The sequence below is a fragment of the Colletotrichum karsti genome (assembly GCF_011947395.1).
Source record: "Colletotrichum karsti strain CkLH20 chromosome Unknown Scaffold2, whole genome shotgun sequence".
NCBI classification, from domain to species: Eukaryota; Fungi; Ascomycota; class Sordariomycetes; order Glomerellales; family Glomerellaceae; genus Colletotrichum; species Colletotrichum karsti.
In genome coordinates, this window is record NW_024065902.1 from 953,846 (window position 1) to 975,274 (window position 21,429).

The 21,429-nt window shown below is 52.5% G+C and overlaps 6 protein-coding genes across 6 annotated transcripts; 3 read left to right on the forward strand and 3 right to left on the reverse strand.

The window, feature by feature from the left end:
- Positions 1–530: 530 nt before the first annotated feature.
- Positions 531–7,005, reverse strand: CkaCkLH20_00834 (uncharacterized protein; the record flags this gene model as incomplete). The annotated part of the gene is made up of 3 exons (XM_038883554.1): positions 531–820; positions 4,902–5,492; positions 5,547–7,005. The coding sequence occupies 3 exons, from the start codon at positions 7,003–7,005 to the stop codon at positions 531–533; spliced, it is 2,340 nt and encodes a 779-aa protein (XP_038751149.1).
- Positions 7,006–8,740: 1,735 nt separating this feature from the next.
- CkaCkLH20_00835 (acetylcholinesterase) lies at positions 8,741–10,606 on the forward strand (the record flags this gene model as incomplete). Its single annotated transcript, XM_038883555.1, has 5 exons — positions 8,741–8,827; positions 8,892–8,918; positions 8,970–9,326; positions 9,383–10,268; positions 10,329–10,606. 5 exons carry the CDS (start codon positions 8,741–8,743, stop codon positions 10,604–10,606), a joined length of 1,635 nt encoding a protein of 544 aa, XP_038751150.1.
- Positions 10,607–11,124: 518 nt separating this feature from the next.
- CkaCkLH20_00836 (uncharacterized protein) lies at positions 11,125–11,715 on the forward strand (the record flags this gene model as incomplete). Its single annotated transcript, XM_038883556.1, has 3 exons — positions 11,125–11,270; positions 11,331–11,486; positions 11,553–11,715. The coding sequence occupies 3 exons, from the start codon at positions 11,125–11,127 to the stop codon at positions 11,713–11,715; spliced, it is 465 nt and encodes a 154-aa protein (XP_038751151.1).
- A 1,445-nt stretch (positions 11,716–13,160) lies between these two features.
- CkaCkLH20_00837 (uncharacterized protein) lies at positions 13,161–13,691 on the reverse strand (the record flags this gene model as incomplete). Its single annotated transcript, XM_038883557.1, has 1 exon — positions 13,161–13,691. The coding sequence occupies one exon, from the start codon at positions 13,689–13,691 to the stop codon at positions 13,161–13,163; it is 531 nt and encodes a 176-aa protein (XP_038751152.1).
- A 564-nt stretch (positions 13,692–14,255) lies between these two features.
- On the reverse strand, positions 14,256–16,189 carry CkaCkLH20_00838 (major facilitator superfamily transporter; the record flags this gene model as incomplete). Its single annotated transcript, XM_038883558.1, has 4 exons — positions 14,256–14,365; positions 14,413–15,794; positions 15,859–15,932; positions 16,001–16,189. The coding sequence occupies 4 exons, from the start codon at positions 16,187–16,189 to the stop codon at positions 14,256–14,258; spliced, it is 1,755 nt and encodes a 584-aa protein (XP_038751153.1).
- Positions 16,190–18,906: 2,717 nt separating this feature from the next.
- Positions 18,907–21,294, forward strand: CkaCkLH20_00839 (uncharacterized protein; the record flags this gene model as incomplete). The annotated part of the gene is made up of 2 exons (XM_038883559.1): positions 18,907–20,907; positions 20,962–21,294. 2 exons carry the CDS (start codon positions 18,907–18,909, stop codon positions 21,292–21,294), a joined length of 2,334 nt encoding a protein of 777 aa, XP_038751154.1.
- Between the last annotated feature and the right edge of the window lie 135 nt (positions 21,295–21,429).

Genomic DNA, 21,429 nt, shown 5'->3' on the forward strand with positions numbered 1-21,429 from the left:
GCAAACTTCGCAACACTACAAGACCTGGGGTCCAACCTTCATTAAACGAATTGCATAATGCATTCGCGTCATCCTCGATTCGATTGAAGACTTTGTATCTCGTACTCGACGCACTGGATGAGGCTAGTGACAGGGTACAAGATGAGATCTTAGGAAGATTATCCCGGCTGCCTTTCCCCGATGTCAGGCTTCTTTGCACGTCCCGAAACACGCCCAAGTTCGTCAACATGTTTTCAAGCTGTTTGCAGATAAGGATCACGGCGTCTCATGGCGATATTGAGACTTTCGTCAGAGGGCACATCCAAGAAAATCCAAGACTTAGACAGGTTATTGGGAGTAACGATGCGTTAAAACGGAGCATTGTAGAAAAGATCATCGAACAAGCCGATGGCATGTAAGTCTCCGTGACTAAGCCAGCATTCATCTCACGCGCTAATATCTATACATTAAGGTTCCTTATGGCAAGGCATCACGTAGAGAGTCTTCACGATGTAGCTTCGAAGGCTGAGATTCGTCACGCTCTTGAGCACTTACCGTCCAGGGCCAAGGATGCTTACCAAGAAACAATGGAAAGAATATTGCGTCAACCCAAGAACGACAGAATCCGCGCCCTGCGAGCCCTCTCCTTGGTATTTGGGGCCCGAAGGCAGCTTAGCATGTCCGAGCTGCAGCATGCTGTCGCCATTCTTACCACCTCGGATAGAAACGGCGATGGCGGTATCCCTGATCTGGATCAGGACGACTTGCCAAATGCGGAGTTCATCATCATCTCCTGTCATGGCCTCTTGGTCCACGAGAACAAAGATGTTCGGCCATGCCACTACACAGTAACCGAGTACTTCCGGGAGACATACCGTAAATGGTTTGCGGATGGGCCAGCGCAAATTGCAAGCGTCTGCTGCAGTTATCTATCGCAGAAAAGGCTACACGACGACCTCACACGCCACATCCGTAAACTCAGAAAATGGCGAACCCACGCAAAATCGACTTCCCGGTCAGAGAATGACGCTAGGAAGATCGATGAAGACTTCATTGGGCGTCATCCGTTTCTTCAATACGCTGGAAGCTACTGGGGCACTCACTTCTGGGAAGCTCATCGAAACAGCTCGCTCTCAGCTATGTTACAGAATCATGCCGGCATGACTACATGGTGGGCAAACCTGGATCTTTCTGGAAGCCTTCTACTGTGTAGAGTGATCGACGTTGCTCTCGGCATTAAGACAGGTATTCGGACTCTCCAGAAGATCGTTCAGCAAGGAGGTGACGTGAATGCTTTGAGTACTGAGGGCCACACGCTGCTTTCGCAGGCGTTTTCGAGCGACGACACAGTTGCAATTGAATTCCTCCTTACCCTAGACGAAGTTGAAGTCAAGATCAAAAGCCCTAAATCCGAAAAGCTCTTGGAGACGGCAGTGAGACTTGGTCTGAATGACTTGACCAAATCTCTTCTTTCAACGATCACCATTGCTGATGATCAGAACCGGGTTTCCCCGAAAGACGGCGTTTCCGAGGTTATGTCTGTTGAGGAGTTCAGGCGCCTTCAACTGCGTATACCTACATCATGCATCGACGCGAATCAGCTGTACCAGCCCCGGACGATCAGGCTCTGCGGGAGCTGGGACAATCCCGTCCTGGTACCATTCTATCACACCCACATTGATCAAATTTCAATTGGGCAACAACGACTCGATCTTCTTAAGACATTGTTGGACAAAACATGTCATTGCGACCTCCAAGATGGACGAAATGTGTTGCTGCTGATACTCTCTACGTTAGAGAATAAGTTCGCTAGAGTGGAGGACATGAAGATGGCTGCATTTCTGCTGGAGAATAACCTTGATGTGCGGGCGAAAGATGAAGACGGCAATGATATTCGGAGCATGGCAGTGAAACATGGCCACACGAATGTTGTCAATTTCCTCGACCGTCGAGCATGACTGCCGGGTTATGAAAGTGATGCAAATGGTGTGCCACTGATAAGAAATAAGGAGAACTCGGAGTGAGTTATTGATGCATGTCAGGAATGTGTAATAATACAAATTACGTTGCTTCCCTGCCGATATCCCGCAGTAACTAGCTTATGTTTAGCCTCCTAACAGGGCAGGTAGAGCCATACCTCTTCTAAGACCAAGGCTTCATCTTCGGGCAAGACACCATCTCCGATATTGCATACCGTATGTTCTATCTAAATAACCTCTTAGTAGCCATCTCGTTTCTGTATCTAGTCAATTATTGACTTTACCTCGTATCTAGAATCTAGAAAATCTTGTTACAGTAGCTATCTTGTCTTGGTTGGTCATAACGCCGCTTCTCCCTGTCTTGGTCCGCTCTTTTCTTCCCGTCGGGTAATGGATGTAAAGACGCGTGTATCGGTTTGGACAAGCCATTTAAGCTTCTTGTCAACCCACAAATCTATGGCAAAAAGTCATATCAAGCAGTAAACCAACGAATGGCATTGACTTTTCAACCAAGACACGCTGCATGGGCTTAAAAAAATATGTATGATTTGTAGAGAATAGCAATCCTTCTTGAGCGGTCTACCTGAGACGTCATCTTTGTTTCCCCGTGCCCACTTGCCCTTTCGCCATGAACCAGCCCAATCTTCCACTACCACCGTGGACTAGGCATAGGCGGGAGTTGTGTTCCTACCCCGCCAGCATTTCTGCCAGTTTCAACTGCGTTCAGCGGCCCTTGGTTATGTTCCACATGATTTTGAGGTACATAAATGTCTAGAACGACCTGCTTGACCAATGAAGGCCTTTCCGCCTGGTATTGGGGGAATTGAGGCTGTGTAACACTGGAGACTTGTGAGGATCTTTGAAGAAAGTTGCCAGTACCCGTTGCATGTGAGCTGGGTCGGGGTACACCGGCATTGTACCGATGTTCTTCGAGTGGTATTGGTATTTGTTGTTGGCTATTGTATAATGTCTGCATCGAATTTGGATTTGATGCAGATGGTCCTGGGATACTCTGAAACTCACCCGCCCTGTAAGATGGCGAAGGGTAGGGGCCCTGTTGTCGTTCGACTCCATCTCTTTGTTTGTAGAACGTTGGATACTGAAAGCTTTGTGCCTGTTGGGTTTGAGAGCCTTCTCCCAACCCATAAGCTGGTTGCGGTTGGACTTGGGGTCCTTCGAAAGCATTGTGGTTCCATGACGGTCGTGCAAAAGGTGCGTCGAACGATGAGTACATTGGTGATTTTGGGGGATCAAAAGCCGAAGCCTGCTGCTCCAATCCAGAGGAAACTGTCGTTGGAATCTTCACCTCAGGTGTCTTGCCCTTGCCATCATAGGCGTTTTTGCGGTTATCTCCTGGCTTGTCGAGACTTTCGTCCGCAATTGCAGCTCGCATGTAGGTTTTTCTCATCCGTTTCATAGCCCTGGCGTTGGCGTCGAGACGGTATATGTCAGACAAATACTGAGTAAAGTCCATGTGAGCATTGCGTATAACGTCGAAATGTGCGACACGAAGTTGAACGACAGCATGAGACTTGAGTATGACCGCATGGCTACCTCCTTGCGCATCGAACTCGGCAAGAGCCAGCGCTGTTCGACAGGCATTGTGGATCTGTCGACCGTTCCAACGTGCGTGGGGGTACTCATCATAATACTGACGGGCAAATAAGTAGATTCCTCCGTAGTCGATGACAAGTTGGCGGCCTTGACGACTGAATTGCTCTTCAAGTATCTTCAGATTAACTTCGAAAACTCGATGAGTTTTGTCTTTATCTAACTCTGGATAAAAAAGAGTCATGTGGATGCGGGAGGTGAAGGCTTCGTCAAAGTCGCCGACTCGGTTGGTCGTTAAGAATAGTATCCCGGAATAGTATTCGAGAATTCTGAGAAACACTAATTACCTAGTGTCAGCAACACGATCCTCTTTTACTGTCTTCAACTCACGCTTACCTGAGACTAAAGCACTTCGGTTTAAGTCATCTTTTGTTCTTTCGGCGAGGAAGACATCCGCCTCGTCAATCAAGAGAATACAATCCCATTTATTAGCGAGAGCAAAATTCCTTTCGAGCGAGTGTTCAACTTCTTTTGGTGATGTTCCTAAGTCGCCTGTTGATTTGAAATTATGAGTTAGAAACACCCTACGCAACATCACGTACTTGAGGGTCATACCGCTTGTCATCTGAAAAAGTGGCTTCCCGAACTTTTCTGCAATACCCTCTGCAACCGAGTCAGCGTGACAATCTTCTTATATCTACTTACATTCAAAGTTCACCTGCAGTAGACGTCTTTCCCACTCCTGGTGCTCCGTGAAGCAACATGATCAATCCTTTGCCTGTAATTGGTATGGGGTCAGCTGCCGCCGTCGGTCTGTCTTCTCGGAATTTTGGCATTACCTTTTCCTCTCACAAGATCAGACAAATCGTCCTTTCCGCCTGAACTTTTACTTCGAAAGTATTGAGTTATTAGGGACAAAACCAATTGTTTGTGCCTCACGTCGATAACAAGTCGATCCCAAGCTGTGGGTAACACGGGCTGCTCTCGTGCATCAGAGCTCTCTCCCGACCCTGGCTCTCGACTGATTTGAGCAGCTGTCTCCTTTGGTCTGTAATCGGACAGATACTCCATATCCAACTCGGCTGCAGTTCAAAAAGAAACAGGTCAGACGATGGTACGGCCTTATGGGGGTCTCTTTCTCTTTCCACCTACCCCAACGCTTTTGACGCAGTAAGAACCCAAAAACTCTGCAAGATAAGATGAGAAGCTCTTCCTCTGAGACAAGAGACTCTCCCTTTCCAGCTGGTCTTCGAAAATCTGTCAAATCTCGGGGGAGAACTGCAAGCGAGGTCGTTTCTTGCGCCCCCTTTTTAGGCAAGAGGTTGTTGATATACTGGAGACCTTGTTTCATGTCGATGTGTGTATCATCGTACACATATTCGTCTTGACAACAGCTGGCGCGACACTCTTCTCCGACTTCGTAATCATCCAGCAAAAGATTCGGAAGCCCATCAACCTGGGGCTTTTTGTTTTGGGAAACATCCTCATCTCGCACGTCAAAAGCAGCCTCAAAATCCACGATAACTTCTCCCTCAACCTCTTCGTAATCGTCGAGGGTCGGCCCCGCATAGAACCAGCGTCTCTCCCTCAAGACGTCAAGAAACCTCCTTCCGCGTTGGATTAGCTTTTGTCTAAGCCAAGAGTCCTCGGTATATGTGAGCTCTTCATTCCACTCGTCCTCGTTCTCCAATCCGTTGCGGACAGTGTAAAGTCGTAGTGGGAAAACCTCGAGGGATGTGGCTTCTCTCTCTCCTTCGAAGGGTTTGATGTCGAAAGTCTTCGCTACTGGTCCGATATGCTGTCCGTCTACGTCCACGTAGATACAAGTTATACGGAAGTCGGGTCTTGGCTCCTTCGTCTCGCCGTCCGGGTTGTAAGGCGGGTCGGTCCACCTTTGCCACGGCGATATCATTCGATGATTTGCGCTTGTGACGTGTAACACGCGGTAGGCCTGTTCACCGTCCCTGCGGATAATCTCCATTCCTGGCCGGAACAAGTGCCAAAGATCGGAAAAAAAGATTCTTCGGCAATGAGTACTGTTGAGATACTCGCATCTGTGCAGAACTTTGCGTTTCAGAGTGTCGAGAAAGAATGCCAGCTGTTGAACAGGCTGTCGTAATTTCGTTATCATGTCAAGGTCGTGCTCCCTGAGCCCGTTTTCGTCTTCGTGGTCCGATATCTCTGATTCACTTGAATCATCAGATTGTAGTTGCTTAACCTGTTCGTCAGCCTTATTTCTCTCAGAGGGTGGCCTTTGAGGCTCGAGTGCAACTCTCACACTTGGGTCTTGACGCTGCTCCTGCTCATTGTACATATCAACCATATTGGGGCTGGTGTTGCTGTCTTCTGGGATGGTCTCTCGTGCGATTCTATTCTCGAGCTTTTTCTGTAGGTTTCTCAAACCCTGCTCGCAATACGTCAAGGACTTGAATGGTCTTGTGAACACCACTGGCTCCCCCCCTGACCTAATCCAGTTTTCTGCGCTTGGCTCGAGTATCTTGTTGAGAATCACGGGAATTGCATCGGAACTAATGCGAATTCGTTCTGGTAACTGGGCTGACATGATGGCGTTAAGGGCTTGTCGGTCCTTCTGGTGGTTGCGTCGCCTGCGAAATCCGACTTGGAATCCTGAAATCCTCCAGTCTTCTTGGATTACGGGCTCCTCGATGAGAATGTCGATGGCACAGAGACTCATTTGCTGATACTCGCCCAGCTTTTTGAAACTGTTCCAATCAACAGATCTTACAAGCGGTGCTTGGTGGCGATTGCTGCCAGAAGATGTCCCGGCAAAACCACTCGACGGTAATTTCTCTTTCGCCTGCTGAGCTTGCTTGCGACGGCGAATGGAAGTTTCTTCGGACAGGTACAAGCGGTCCATCTCCCACTCGAACGCCTTTCGTAAGCGGTCTCGCCGGTTACCGTAATCGATCGTCTCGTCAAAGTCGTCCATTCCTCCTTGGTCCAGGTTCGTGTCTCCTGTAATATGGCAGTCGTGTAAAGGGTCGAAAGGGTCTGGTCGTTTGTAGTCCCCGGGATTATGGACAATGTTCCAGTGTATTTTCCAGGGACCATTGCCTTCGCCAGGCCTTGAGTTGTCTTGATCTGGAACCATATCAAGATTCTTTGTCGTGTCCTGAGACTCCCATTCCTTTCTGTGGGAGTATAAACATTTCTCCATGCGCCGATACTTCTCCATGTCTTCAATCAGTCCTGGCGGGCGTTGTTCGATTTTCGAGTTTGAACGCGGGTTTTCGTTTCTGCCTTCAATTTCCAGAATCCTTGCTTTCAAGGCTCGGATTTCCTCCATGAGGCTCGGTATCTGGCCAGACTCGTTTCCCTCTGGATTAGTTGAAATGAAGGAAGGCGTTCGGCTACTATCCTGATGACTCTGTGGAATATCTGGGCTCATGAGCTTTCTTGGCAAGTTCTTCAAGTCTCCGGAAGATTCGGTAGTAGTCGGGAAATGCGACGCTTGCTCTGCTTTGGAGGATGACATTATGTTGATGGGTGGGTTTCAAGGCTTTAGCGGACGTTGATCATGAAGTTGATGCTCGCCGTTAAGAGAGCTGTTGCAAATTGAAAAGACACAAAATCAGGCCTAGTTCTGTACGTCAAGCGGTAAGCGTTGCGTGTGTGTTTGTTGAGCTTGACGGATGGAGAATTGATGTATGAAGGCTGGCTGGGAACCTAATCCAGTAGCAAGGGCACGTGTTCATTACTGCGAAAATTGGGTGCAGATCCTGTTGCTGCCCAAGTGCGTTCTCCTTACTCTATTGGCAGAGATCTCGATCGTAAGCGTTTTGTCCTTTCGATTTTGCCAGCCGTCGCCCAGCTATTGGTCAATCATCCCGACCGCACCGCATGTTCCCGATGGGTTTGACGCACGTCAGCTTTCCTCGAACCAAGAATTGAACACAGACAGTCTCTAGAGGGGCCAGGCTGCCGCGAAACATGCACGTGGCTTCATGGGATTGAATTATGAGGCGGGCAATCATTCCTTGAACCGACACCATTCAAGTGTGCGCAAATTGCCCCAAGTTTCAGTTATCAGCTTCATCAACGGACCGTAGATACTGCCCAATCGACACAAATTTCTACATTTATACGTCAACTATGTGCTAGTATCTCATTAGGGTTACTTTGGTCTCTCTTCTTTCGCATACAACAGAATATAGTTAACTGAAAACTGCCTCAGTAACGTTTCCTCTAACTCCTCTTCGAAAAACGCCTCATTGTCCCCTAAGGAAGTCACGTTTTTGTCTCCAGTGGAGAGAAGCAATGCTAATGATTCCCATGTTTGGAAAGCCTTTTTGTTTTTGTGTTTTTGCGTTGGCTGTCGCTAAGTATGAGTTTACGGCCTCCACAGCATCGGCCGTCCTAAATCGCAGCACTCCGTGGGCTGCGACCTGTTCAGATCTCTGGTCTATCTAGACGACGGGTTGCTATTCTTCTCTGAGAGAGAGATTATTCAAATAACGAGACGATTTGCGTTGGCACTTGTCCCTTTGTCAGAGTAACAAGTCCGGGATCGATACGTCACAGACGGGAACTTGTAGTTTATTCAATTTCCCATAGAACTGGATCATGTTCACCGGGACGGCAGCTGCATCATTCTCCCAAATTCAGTTCTTACATCACCAAGCCTCTACTTTGACGAATGTGGAAAGAATTACGAATTAGCCTGACACTAAGATCTATGCAGAGATTACGACAGGGAAATGGCAGGGCCGAAATAGACACATCGCCAACGCTACTCGTTGTTGTTTCTGCAGTCAGCCCTAAGTAATTGCCACAGTCACTTTTACCACCAGTTTAAGCAGGGGATAGAGCATGATACGTCTAGATCGACCGGTTGTGGCGTCAAATTTAGGTTCTTTATTCAGCATCCCATACCCTAGCACTGATGCTTACTTCTGACGCGGGTGGGTTTGGGAAATTCGACAAGTGGCTTCGTCGCCGTAAACCTTACCCAATTTGGACTGCGCAGCAAGTTGATGGCTTTGGGTCCCGTTTGAAGGACATGGATTCAAGGTGTGCATCGGCGCTTGTAGTAGATGGCGCTATCTAGGCAGTCTGCGTCTAAGCCATTGGAGAATGCCGATGCGATACCTCAATTTCGAATATTGGCGGCGAAGAGCAATTGTATAAGTTCACTTCAAAGTCTCACTAATTTCCCGTTGTTGGTTCATCGCAACAAGCAATCCTGATCTTACTCAAACAAACACAACAAAATGCGTCCGTCACTCTCAACCATTCTTCTCGCGTCGTTTGCACTGCAGACTGGAGCAAGCAAGTTGCCAGTGGTGCACCTTGACTACGTTAGTCTCACCTATCTGTACCAGCTAACGTTCAACAAACTCTCAATACTGACTCTTTCAACAGGCAGCATACCAAGCAAACAGTCTTAACGTCAGTGATACATGTCACAGTCCAAGTAGCTCTCAGCTAACACCAATCCAGGAATCCGGCGGGTACTACAACTTCTCCAACATTCGATACGCAGCGCCTCCAATCGGAGACCTTCGGTTCCGTCTACCAGTCGAGCCCACGGGACGTCAGTGCCGCGTCGATGATGGATCCGTCGGCCGTGTCTGTCCGCAGTCCTCCGGCAACTGGTCCCTCATATCCAACAACTTCACAAAAGCCTATGTGAACGGCCAACCCTTTGATTACAACGCCGCTGTTGCGGCCCTTCCTAAGAGTCCTCGTGTTGTCAGCGCGGATAACCGAACCACCGAGGACTGCCTCTTTCTCGATGTCATTGCACCAGAGACGGCTTTTGGAAAGAACAAAACCAAGCTGCCTGTCTTGATCTATGTATGTTTTCCCTCACTGCACAGCTCATCTGGTGTCCATCTAATTGACTTTTCCAGGTCTACGGTGGTGGCTACTCCTCTGGAGACAAGACAGGCGATGGCGACTTCAACCCAGCCGAACTCCTACGAATGAGCAACAACGGCTTCGTCTATGTCGCCATGAACTACCGTCTTGGCGCACTGGGCTGGCTCTCGGGCAGAGAAGTCGCCGCCGATGGGACACCCAACGCCGGCCTCCACGACCAGCGCCTCTCCTTCCGATGGGTTCAAAAGTACATCCATCTCTTCGGGGGCGACAAGAACCGCGTCACGGTCATGGGCGGCTCGGCCGGTGCGGGCTCCATCATGCACCACCTCACCGCGTTCGGAGGCCGCAAGAATGAGTCGCTGTTCAGCCAGGCCATTCTGCTCTCGCCCGCGTTCCTCCCGGCCCCGACGGAAGTCAACGCCGAGCGAGCTTTCGGTAACTTCCTCGATATACTGAACGTCACGTCACTGAGCGAGGCTCGCAAGCTGTCTAGCGAAGAGGTGATCGCCGGCAACGCATTGCAGATCTACAGCGAGGCGACGTACGGAAACAACATCTACGGCCCGGTTGTGGACGGCAAGTACGCGCCCGCATTACCGGGACAATTGCTGCTCAACGGGAGTTTTGACAAGGACGTACGAATCATGACCATGCACAACACCCTCGAGGGCCTGATCTTCACGAATCCCACCATCAACTCGTCCGTTGATTACCTAAGCACCATCACCTCCTCTTTCCCCACGGTCAAGGAGGATGCCTTGGAGTACATCAACTCAACCCTCTATCCCCCCATCTTCAATGGTTCGGCGGGCTACAAGGACGAGTTCCAGCGTGCTCTGGCTACGATCCAGGACATCAACATCATCTGCAACACCAACTACCTCGCTCGGGCGTTCAGCAACCAAGCTTATGCTCGTAAGTGTTCCTAATCTCTGTCAAAAACAGCAGCGTGAGACTAACACGACTTGTTTGCAGTGCGATTTGCGGTTCCTCCCGGCATCCACGGCCAGCAGACTCCATACGTCTTCCGGAACGGTGCACCGGCCGGCATTGTGGAGCCCGTTGCGGACGCTCTGCAGTCTTACATCGTCAGCTTTGTGACGAAATCGGTGCCGTCGTTCAACGGCGCTGATGTGCCCCTGTACGGTACGGAATCCATGTTGATGAACCTGGCACCGAACGGGACCTCGCTGCAGAAAGACGATACCGCAAACCAGCGTTGCAAGTGGTGGCAACAGGGACTTTTTGCCTGAGAGGGGCTGGGTACGCGGCAATGGTGCTGGGTTTTGCATTCGAAGGATGCTTGTGTAACGCATTGCCTTCTTCGAATATCTGCTCGTCATTGGCTGTAGTAATAAGTTTACTCGATGTATAAACTGGCTCATATACTATGTACCTATTGTTCGTGTAAAAGAATGCGATCTTCGTGGCTTTTACATGTCAGATGTCGTCATCCCGCCCGCTATTGGGTCGTCTCCAAATTGTCTCTCTCCAGGGCTCGGCCGCCCGACTGCTGCGGTGTGGTGCTGCTGAGGGTGTGTTGGAGGCGTATCATTCACCGCACCACGCTGGTTGACTACGTCTGCCAAGGTTGTGTCTCTGCCGTGCCGCAACGTAACTCGAGTTGTGTTGACCCTTAAAGAAGCATTTAATCGAGAGCTTGGCTTTTCCGAATTGCAGATTGCGACTCGTCTGGCTCAAAGGTCAACCCTCATTGCCAAACACCACTGATATCGATTATTTTCCCATTGCGACAGTCCAACTGCACGTCATGTCCTCGAAAGCTGCACCTCCAGTCGTCTCAACGCCTCCAGGAAGTCTAAATGCTGAACCAGCAAGAAACTCGACGGCAACCTCACTGCGGAGTTCGAGCCCCGTGATGGAGAAGGAGACGCCGAAAATACCGGATGTAGCCAGGTTAGTTGAGAAATGGATCACGCGCAGTGCGTTGCTAGACCAATTCTGACCGAAAAACAGTGAAAATGACCATGCCTCAAAGAACCCAACAAACCAAGAAGAAGAGGTCACACCCATAGCAGAACTGGATGGCGACAAGCCGCAGACGATCGACTGCCCATTCTGCAAGCAGCGCACGAAGACAACGGTTAAGAAGACGGGGGAGTTCAAGCAGCTGTACGTGAAACGCACCAGTGCACCTTGCAAGTATATCGGAAGGAATGAAAGCTGACTTGAGAACAGAATGATGCGAACTGTTTCCGGTGTTTTCTTCTTCCTCGTCTGCTGCGTCCCCAGCATGGTGGGCTGGTGCGTGGATTTGCACTATTCCTGCTCGGAGTGTCATATGAAGGTCGCGGCACGACCGCATAAAGGGCGGATGATCGTCTACAAGCCTAAAGAGTGATGGGTCGGCAAGGGCATTGGACGGATGTAATATGAAGGGAAGACGTTCAAGCATAACGAGTAGCGTCATGTATTATTATGTATCGCTCGGCAGGCGATGTTCGGCAAAGAAGGTACGATAGAGGGGGCTAGGAGTTTTGGTGTACATGTAACTTCAGCCTTGGTCTTCAACAAGTTTGCAAACGAAATATTTCATAAATTTGACGCACTGAGCTGGACCTAGTTGAAGTAGAGCCGATAAACACATCGAGGGATTCAGAAGACACGTTGATTCCAAAACTCAAGTCGTGAGCTTTTGTGCATTATGATATTTCACTTACTGATGAACCAAACCTTAGTACTTTGTCGCATACACTGTGACGGAGAAGGTTGAGGTGCGACTGTGCTGCAATAGACTTCTTCATGGTGGGACAATTCATGGGGGTCAAGTATCTAGAAGATGAAATGCCTGGAGACTTTTGTTGCTAAGAGGTCAAGTTCCGACTTTGGTGAACAAAAAGGCGCACCTTTGCCTTCGGATGAACATATGGCACTTCGTGGTTCAGCCACGCGTGACGCAACAAACTTTGCAACTCTCGAGACTCGGAATGAAACTCTGAGCTGTTTACTTACTCGAATATCAAAGGAAATATTTTTGTCAAACATCTGGTGAATTTCGCCATAGCGACACACCAGTCCCAATCACAAAGTCCACAATTGACGCTCTAGGATGCAGGCAAGCCCACCGCTGCCTCCCATGACCGAACCTCTGCGTCTAGCCATCGCACGACCCTCGGAAGCACATAACTCAAACACCCAGGCATCGCAGACCCTGGGACTCCAGCTACAGACTTCGGCTCAGGACAATACTACTGCGCGAAAGTAGTACGCGTTGGCCCAGCAACGCCCCGCACCCAGCCGAGTCAGCACGTGTGAGCCCTCGCTACTTGGGTTGCCAACCATACCCATCTTTCATCCAAGAACATCCGATATGGTGTAACGGTTAGCATACTCCGCTTTCATGCGCACTCCCGGAGAGTCCCGGGTTCGACTCCCGGTATCGGAAGCAATAAACAGTGCGGTTGACACCCGCAGTAGTCATTTTTGCTTTTACTTGTCTTTTAATAAAGACCACTGGACGACTGAGAATAGGATCTGGCTTTGGGCGACTGAGGCATGAATGAACTGCCTTTGACAGCCTGGGACCCACAAACAACTACTTCAGTGAGTGTGTGTGAGCAGCTGTGTGGAGGGGGGTGGAATGGACCTGATGTAACCATGGCCCGGCCTCGGAGCCGAGTCGGAGCCGAGATGAAGTCGGCTCAGCTCCGGAAATCCCGGGCGCATGGACCACGCATCCAGCTCTCACTTTTGGAAGGTACGGATACTTACACGAATGCTCTTGCCTAAGGTGATGAGACCACGCATATTCAATTCAATAAAATATCTCATCAATGCTCCTAACAATCAACAGCTTCTGACAGTCCGCCCGCCCCCATAATTCGGAATCCTAACACTCTCCTCCCTCCCCCAGAAATAAAACAAATCCGCATCAAACCCCTCCCCGCCCACCGCCGCAAGACACATCACCCCGCTCCCGGGATCCATCTCGCCCGCGACGACGTCCCTCGCCGCCACGTCCTCCCGCCGCCTGCCGTTCCCCAGGTTGCACCACGAGAAGTGGAACCCGTCGCACCGCGCCACGAAGCACTCGTTGGGGTCCCCCGTCAGCCGCGGCCGGCCGTAGAGGCGGTTGAAGACGGCGTGCGTGGCGCGCAGGTCCTGGCGGGAGGTCTCGGCGCCGCCGGTGCGCAGGCAGGTCCAGCGCCGGGAGGGGGAGGGGAGGTTGGGGTTGGGTGTTGCTCGTTGGCGGGGGTCGAGGTGGCGGGGTGAGAGGGCTGTTGTTGTGACGAAGGCCGCTTGGAGAAGCAGAATGATGATGTAGAGCTTCTGTCGAGGTGTTAGTTCGCGATAGTCCGTCTCCTGGTATTCCGACATGGCGAGGTTGGCTTTACCATTTTGTCTTCGGATGAGTCGACTGGACAGGCATAGTTGAGTCCAGTTGATGGAACTTCTCTCCGATGGGCCGTGGCGAGCTGAAGAAAGGAAAGGAAATACAGCAGGAGAGCCCACGACTTTATCAACAACCATCTTCATCCGCAGGGATAAGTTGCTGTTGCACCAACGCTACAGAGCACAAAGGCATCGGGATATGGATGTTACTGACTACGCAGGGCAACAGCGTTGCAGAAAGCAAACTCCGAAGTGATACGTCGAGCGATAATGTCCGTGGGGGGAGAAACACAGTCTGATGCCTCTACATTCTGATATTGAAAGGGCGCTGGACTCGCCTCAACGCGTCACCTCATCTCTCGTGTCCGACGTAAATTCAAGAAAAGTGTATTGTGGTATCGATGATACTCTCGTATCCAGGCAGTCAAGGCTGCCGTTCTAAAATAACTATTTCCTCTCCAACCCTTCGGCGCGCGATGGCGCTTACGTCTATGTTCTAGGTATAATCCCCCCTGTATCTCCGGTCACAACTCATCGTACAACCCAACCTCAGTTGTTGGGTATCAACTCATCCTCCAGCGCTGCTTCGGCAAGAGTCTCGGTGCTCGTGTTGGGTTCCGGCGAGGTGCTGACCGGCTCATATGTATCCTCGAGGAAAACTGCGAGCGTTAGTTTTAGACCTGAAAAGCTTGCACAGGACACTCACCATGCGGCTTGACCATGAAGCTGGCCACCAGCGCCAACCCGAATAGGGCCGAGAGGAGCACGAAGATGGCCTGGTCGAACGTGCCAACCGTCGAGTAATACAGCGTGTTGAACGCAATGGGACCGAGGACCCTCGACAGCGAGTGCAAAACGCCAATCGCGCCGAGCAGCTGCCCGACCTGGTCGGCGGGGACGTGCTTCGTGATGGCGGCCTGGATCGTGGCGCTACCGAGACCGCCAAAGGCGGTGACCATGCCCGACACCACAAAGACCGCCTCGGACCTCGCAAACAGGTATCCCAGGGAGCCGGTGACGTCGGACAACAATGCGAACCGGAGGATCCAGGTGTCGACGACATCGGCGCCGTTGTTGGACTCCACAATCGACACGCCCGAGACCCTCCGACGGTACGCGGCAGGTCGGACGCGGAAGACGTAGTTGATGAACGGCAAGACGACAAGCAGCGCGAGAACACGAACCAACGAAATGGCCGAGATGAAGCGCGAGCTTTCCAAGGTGCCCCAGCCCCATGTCTCGGGAGACTCCGAGTACAGCAGAAGAACCGTGCCGACGCTCATAGCCGCACCGAGGAGGATCATGTCTGTGAACGAGAGGGCGAGCAGGTTCAATCGCAATCTAGACGACGCGCCAGGACCCTTGGGATAGAGCACCCTTAGCGGCGCCAGGGGGTTGTTTGCTTTGATGTATGCCCACTTCGACTTGTCGTCAGCCAGAACCTCCTGCTCCCTGTCGTGCTTTTCACGAGCGCGCAGCTGGCGCTTGGTGCTGAGGGACTCGGGCACGACGAGGCCGACAAAGATGATGAAGGCAATGTGGCAGCACATCGTGACGTAAAACACCGAGAGCAAGCTGCCCGTCCATGTGACAAAGTAGCCGGCCAGGAGCGGTCCGAAGGCCAGACCGGTGAAGAGGCAAGCGTGAAGATATCCGATGCGCACGCCGCGTTTGGATGGCGGGGTGCAGTCGCTGGTGTACGAGTTGATCAGGACGCTGCCGGCGGTGAATGATCCGGTGAGTCCATCGCCAACGGCACCGACGAGTAGCCAGTTGTAGTGAAAAGTCCAGGGAAAGTTGGCGCAGAGAATGACGGCCAGCTCGGCGACGACGCCGCCGACAGATGCCAGGGCCAGTAGCTTTGTGCGGCCGTACCTGTCCGACAAGTGACCCAGCTTAGGCGCCGTGATTGCGGACAGGATTCCGGTAGTCAGGTTGATGGCCAAGGTGAACATGGACACGCGCTTCTTCACTTCCGGGATGAAGCATTGCGGATTGTCCGCACCTAATACCACGGGCGTGTACGCAAACGCCGGGTCCAGGACGGTCTGATCTGCGAAATGCCTCTGGCATACCAAATCCACGATTCTGCGTCGCACAGCATTAGCGACTGCAACGGCACACATAACCTGGTGACAACATCACAACATACAGATTCAGCTTGGGCACGAGGGAGCCTCCAAAGGCGAGCGTGAACAGGGCATATGGGATGAGAAGCCAGTAAACCTGGCGCACCAACTGTCAGCAACGGAGGACGAAGATCAACAGGCGGCCCGGGCCGGGTGATGTCGTACGGACGGCGTCTTCCACCACGGCAAGCCCTCAAAATCCGCGTAGCCAGGCCATGTGTCCTCGCACGAGTTTTCGCTGCCTGATGCGCCCGCGCTCAGAAGCGACGTCGTCTCGGTTGCCTCGTTTCCTGGCTTGTTGTGTACGGTCCGGTCCTCGCGGGTGACGACGATGTCGTCTTTTGGTGCCGACATATTTGCGCCGAGCAGCCGTAGAGTTGGATGGATAGCTTTCGCAAATAGCTTCGGAAAGCTGCTTGGAGCTTTCGGTGGGCGAGACGAGGATGCCGATGATTCGATAAGTCTTTATTGCTCCTCCTGAGAGCTGGTTCGTCGGAAGTTGGAGCTATGTTATCTCTCGGACTTGAGCGTTGGGGGCGCGGATCTATTTTCGAAGCGACACTGCCACGAGGCCATTCCTCTTGGATCGCTATTCCGGATATGCAGCCCTCGGCTGACCTTTTGAAAGAGCAGGCCGGGAGTATTTATAAACAAAAATGATGAAGAAAAAACAAGAAGAGGGGGGCTGGAAGAGGGGACGCACAACGAGGGTCGGGCTCCCTTACATGTCCATGAGGATAGACAACGTGGGTAGGATTGGGAAGGAGAGAAGAAATAGAAAATAGCGAGCTACGTCGCTGCGGACCGGGGGTCGATGTCCACATGGAGAGATAAGGCGCGTGTGGGACAACGGTAGACGCTGATGAAATGGAGCCAAGGGCCCGGGAGGCGAGAGACAGAGGCACCAGAGGCACCAGAGGGGACGCCAGGACGCAAGAAGGGAACGAACGCAGGTGCATGTGCAGGGAAGGTGTGGGATGGATCATTGGGGGGGAAGCTAGGATACCGGAACTTCTGGGACGCGGCGGGTAGGGATTAGATGGCGGAGGTGACGATGGCTCTGGAATTCGAGACGGAATACACACAAAACGGTACATAATTATTATCTCTACCACCTATCCGTACCTTAGCGGTACGGAATCAAAGTCCGCGCGGGAAACGAAAAGCCAAAGCTTAGAGCATCTAGCAACGCGGCGCCAACGATTCCTATTGGAGCGGAGAGAAAGGTAGAGATGAACGCCGCAACGGCCTAACCACGTTTCGCTGGGCGTTGACTGTGGCTAGCAGAAACAGAAGACAGTTGTGTTGTGTAAAGATAACCCCCTCATCATGATGCTGTCATGACTCTGCGGACTTTGTTTTGTAGGAAGATAGGGTAGCAAACCACTTGAGATAGGCAGTGATGTGCCTGCGGGTTCAGTCCAAGTCGTTCAAAAACAGGGACTCATCACTGAGGTGAGCACGAGACGAACAAGAGTGTCCCTGGTGCGGTTTGTCCAACGCTGGCCCGCGTGCCTGCCGGACCTGGACTGCCACCAAGAGGACGAACCAATCTCGTGGGACGGCTGGCGCATGAGTTGGCGTATTCCAGGCATATCCATGACGCAGTTTCGCAGAGATGCGCGCCGATAAGGGGGCAACCCCCGATGCAAATTCACTGTTGCCAGCTGCAGCCAGCCACTGCCCTGTCCAGATCTGTCAGAACCGATAGTGAGGGGAACCAACCAGCACTTGAAGACCAGCGGCGTTGGGCCGGGATTCGACCGCTGCACCGGGGTTGGATTTCTAAGCTTGACCCTTGAGCCACTCCCGCGCGGCCACTTTGCTCCCACCGGATTGCTATCCCTTCCACTATTCGTACTTCGACTGGTGTTGGCTAATTCATCTCTGTTTTCAGGTAACAATGACCACAATTCAGGATCAAAATACGTGTCAGAATGACCCAGACACGTAACACCCCAGCAGTCAGAGCACCTCTCCCACTGGCAGTGACACCTCAAGTCGCACCCGAAAATGGCAACTGTCTTGGAGTTATCGAGTACTGCGCAAAAGCCGAGGGCATTGTCGTCGACAAGGTTCGGTGGTCGGCCTGTTTCAGCACCGACTGGCGGACCGGTCCCGCGGTGCCAGTCTCCTGGTAGTCCGTCTCTTGGCTGAAAGTCTGCCCTGTTCGTTGAACTCTGTTCCGTCGGCTGGGCAGGTCCAAGTTTCGTCTGAATGCGATTCTTCTCGTGTTCCGGTTTCCGACTTGTTGGCCTGAAGCAACATTATCCGAAGGCTGTACGCGACATGTTGATAATCCCATCTGCAACTGGGCGGTCTCTTTGCCATCATCCGACGGCATATCGCTGGGTGGTGTGCTGTCCGCCATGTGGTGTGTTCATGGCCAAACACCAAACTCCGCCCTTGTTTGCCGTCCTGCCTGGGTAGTCAGGGCCATGGCAATTGGGCATCGCCTTCGCTATTTTACCTTCCTCACTGGTGATTTCCTTCGAGTCAGGTGGTTATGTAAACTCCACCTCTCTGCAGCGGTTTTGAGCCACGCCATATTGCGAAGCAAGTGCTCAGAGCTCGTCACTCTGAACGAAACAGTAACGGCCGTCTCGCGGTAATAGAGATCGTTTGCCGTTGCCGACACGTAGTAAGGATCGGCCATGTAATGTCGTCGTAAACCAGTATGCGCAACGCGTCGTCGCTGCCGAAACCGAAGCAAGCGCGAGGGGTTGATAGCTTCAATGAATGCGGCTGCTTGATAAAGCACGGTCCAATCGTTGCTGAGCCCCAGACACCCTCTCGTTTTCGTCATCGTAATTGACTTCGCGGACTTTCACCGGCGCCAAGTTCGTTCACCGAGACTAAGTCCAGGTGAGCTTCGGTGAAGTGCATGGCTCGGTCTGGCTGTGGACCAAATCAGAGAAGCTCTGTGCTGACTAAGACATCTCCCAAGGAAGGCCACCCTCAGCCTTGCTCCAAAACTTTACGCCTGCCTGAGAATGACCCGCGACGACTCCGCGACGGAGACCATCCACGTCGACACGCCAACGCGCTAATTTGATCATTCTGCCGCCAAAATGGGTGTTGTCAAGGGAGGTGTTTGGACCAACATCGAGGATGAAATCCTCAAGGCCTCCGTATCCAAATACGGCCTGAACCAGTGGGCGCGTGTCTCGTCGCTGCTCGCGCGCAAGACACCCAAGCAATGCAAGGCAAGATGGAACGAGTGGCTGGACCCCAGCATCAAGAAGATCGAATGGAGCAAGGAGGAAGACGAGAAGCTGCTGCATCTCGCAAAGTTGATGCCCACGCAATGGCGCACCATCGCCCCCATCGTCGGCCGAACCGCCAACCAATGCCTCGAACGATACCAAAAGCTCCTCGACGAAGCCGAAGCCCGCGAAGCTGGCCAGTTCGGCCTCGCCGGTCCCGACGGCGGCGAGACGCAGGCCCCCAGCGCCGACGACGTCAGGAGACTCCGCCCTGGTGAAGTCGACCCCGATCCCGAAAGCAAGCCCGCCAGACCCGATACGATCGACCTCGACGAAGACGAGAAAGAGATGCTCAGCGAGGCTCGAGCGCGTCTCGCAAACACACAAGGAAAGAAGGCGAAACGTAAGGCCAGAGAGCGTCAGCAGGAGGAGTCGCGCCGTCTGGCCGCGCTGCAGAAGCGGCGCGAGCTGAAGACGGCCGGCATCAACATCAAGGTCGTCACGCGCAAGAAGGGGCAGATGGACTACAATGCCGACATTCCTTTCGAAAAGAAGGCCGCCCCTGGATTCTACGACACAACAGAGGAGCAGGCTCGCAACGAGCAGCAGCGCTTGGCGTTCGACCCGAGAAAACAGCAGCTCGCGAGCAAACGTAAGGGCGATGGCGACGAGGATGGCGATAGCAAGAGGAGAAAGAAGGAGAAGGAGGCGCCGTCTGCGTCTTTCCAAGCTGCGATGAAGGCTGGTCAGATGCAAAAGATTCGCGAGGCCGAACAGAGCAGCAAACGGCGAGCGCTCAACCTGCCAGCCCCTCAGGTCGGCGAGGGCGAGCTGGAGGAGATCGTCAAGATGGGTATGGTCGGCGAGAGGGCCAACATGATGGCGCGCGAAAGCGAAAACGATGCCACCAGAGGCCTGGTCAGCGAGTACTCCACTCTGAACAACAGCGCGCCGATCAGAACACCTCGAGCTCCCGCGCAAGAAGACCACATTGCCAACGAGATCAGGAATATCAGAGCCCTCACCAACACTCAGTCATCGCTGCTGGGTGGTGAGAACACCCCCCTGCATGAAGGCGCGGAGTCAACAGGATTCGATGGCATCGCACCACGCAAGCAAACCGTCGCAACTCCCAACCCCATGGCCACGCCTATGCACGCCAACGGTGTTGCGCAGACGCCCGCTCGGGTTGGCCAGACCCCCATGAGGACTCCACGAGACAGCTTCGCACTGAACGCAAACGATGGCACAATGGCCGCCGCTACACCCAAGGACGTCAAGATGCGAGACATGGCTCTGCGCAACCAACTACGGCAAGGCCTGTCGGCTCTGCCCAAGCCCAAAGACACCGATTGGGAACTCGAGCTTCCAGAAGAACAAAAAGAAGACCTTGTTACCGAGGAGATGCTGGCGGAAGACGCAGCAGAGAGGGATCGCAGGGAACGCGAATACCGGGAGGCACAGGAAGCTCTGGAACTGCAAAGACGGACACAAGTTTTGCAGAAGAATCTCCCTCGGCCAATGAAGGTGGATGTGTCTGCACTGTTGTCCGTTGCCAACGAGGCCCAGAACGACGCAGAGGTGCTCATTGCCAGGGAGGCTGCTGCTCTGATCGCAAATGATGCCGTCAAGTACCCTGTGCCGCACGCAACCCTCACCGGCGTTGCTCCTTACTTGGACACGATCAGCGATAACGCTCTCGCTGAGGCGCGTCTTCAGATTCTCAGCGAGACCAAGCCTCGGCCTTCTCGAGCTGAGATTGAGGCTGCTTTCGAGAACCGGGGCAAGAACTCGCTGCTTCTTGGTCTGGGTTGCTATGGAGACGATGAAGAGGAAGAGGAGGCAGCAATGAAAGATGCCTTCGATGTAAGTTCTTAACCCGCGTGACCAGACGTTACCAGTCTGCTAACCGAATGACAGTCCATTCAAGACTCAATCGTAACCGCGGCCGAGAAGGGCATCAAGCTTGAGAAGAAGCTGGCCCTGCACATGGGCGGCTACCAGAAGAGACAGAAGATGCTCAAGGACAAGATCGGCGACGCAGCCGAGGCACTCGAAAAGGCTAACAACGCTCTCAGTGGCTTCAAGACGCTCGCCATCTCGGAAGAGGTCGCCATCCAACGGCGCCTGGGCGCTCTGAGAGACGAAGTGGGATTCGTGAGCAGGAGGGAACGCGAGGCGCAGGAGCTGTATCGCAAGACCAAGGAGGAGCTCGATGCGCTCCGCACGAACGGTGTGAATGGTCACTATTAAATTGTACTATACGACGGTTTCTGGTAAAAAGGGGGTCTTTGGGCTTAATGTGCCCGGTCATGGCAAATTGAATTTTATTATGTGGTCTCACAACGCCGTCTGATGCTATGCTATATGTCGGACTCAACTATACAA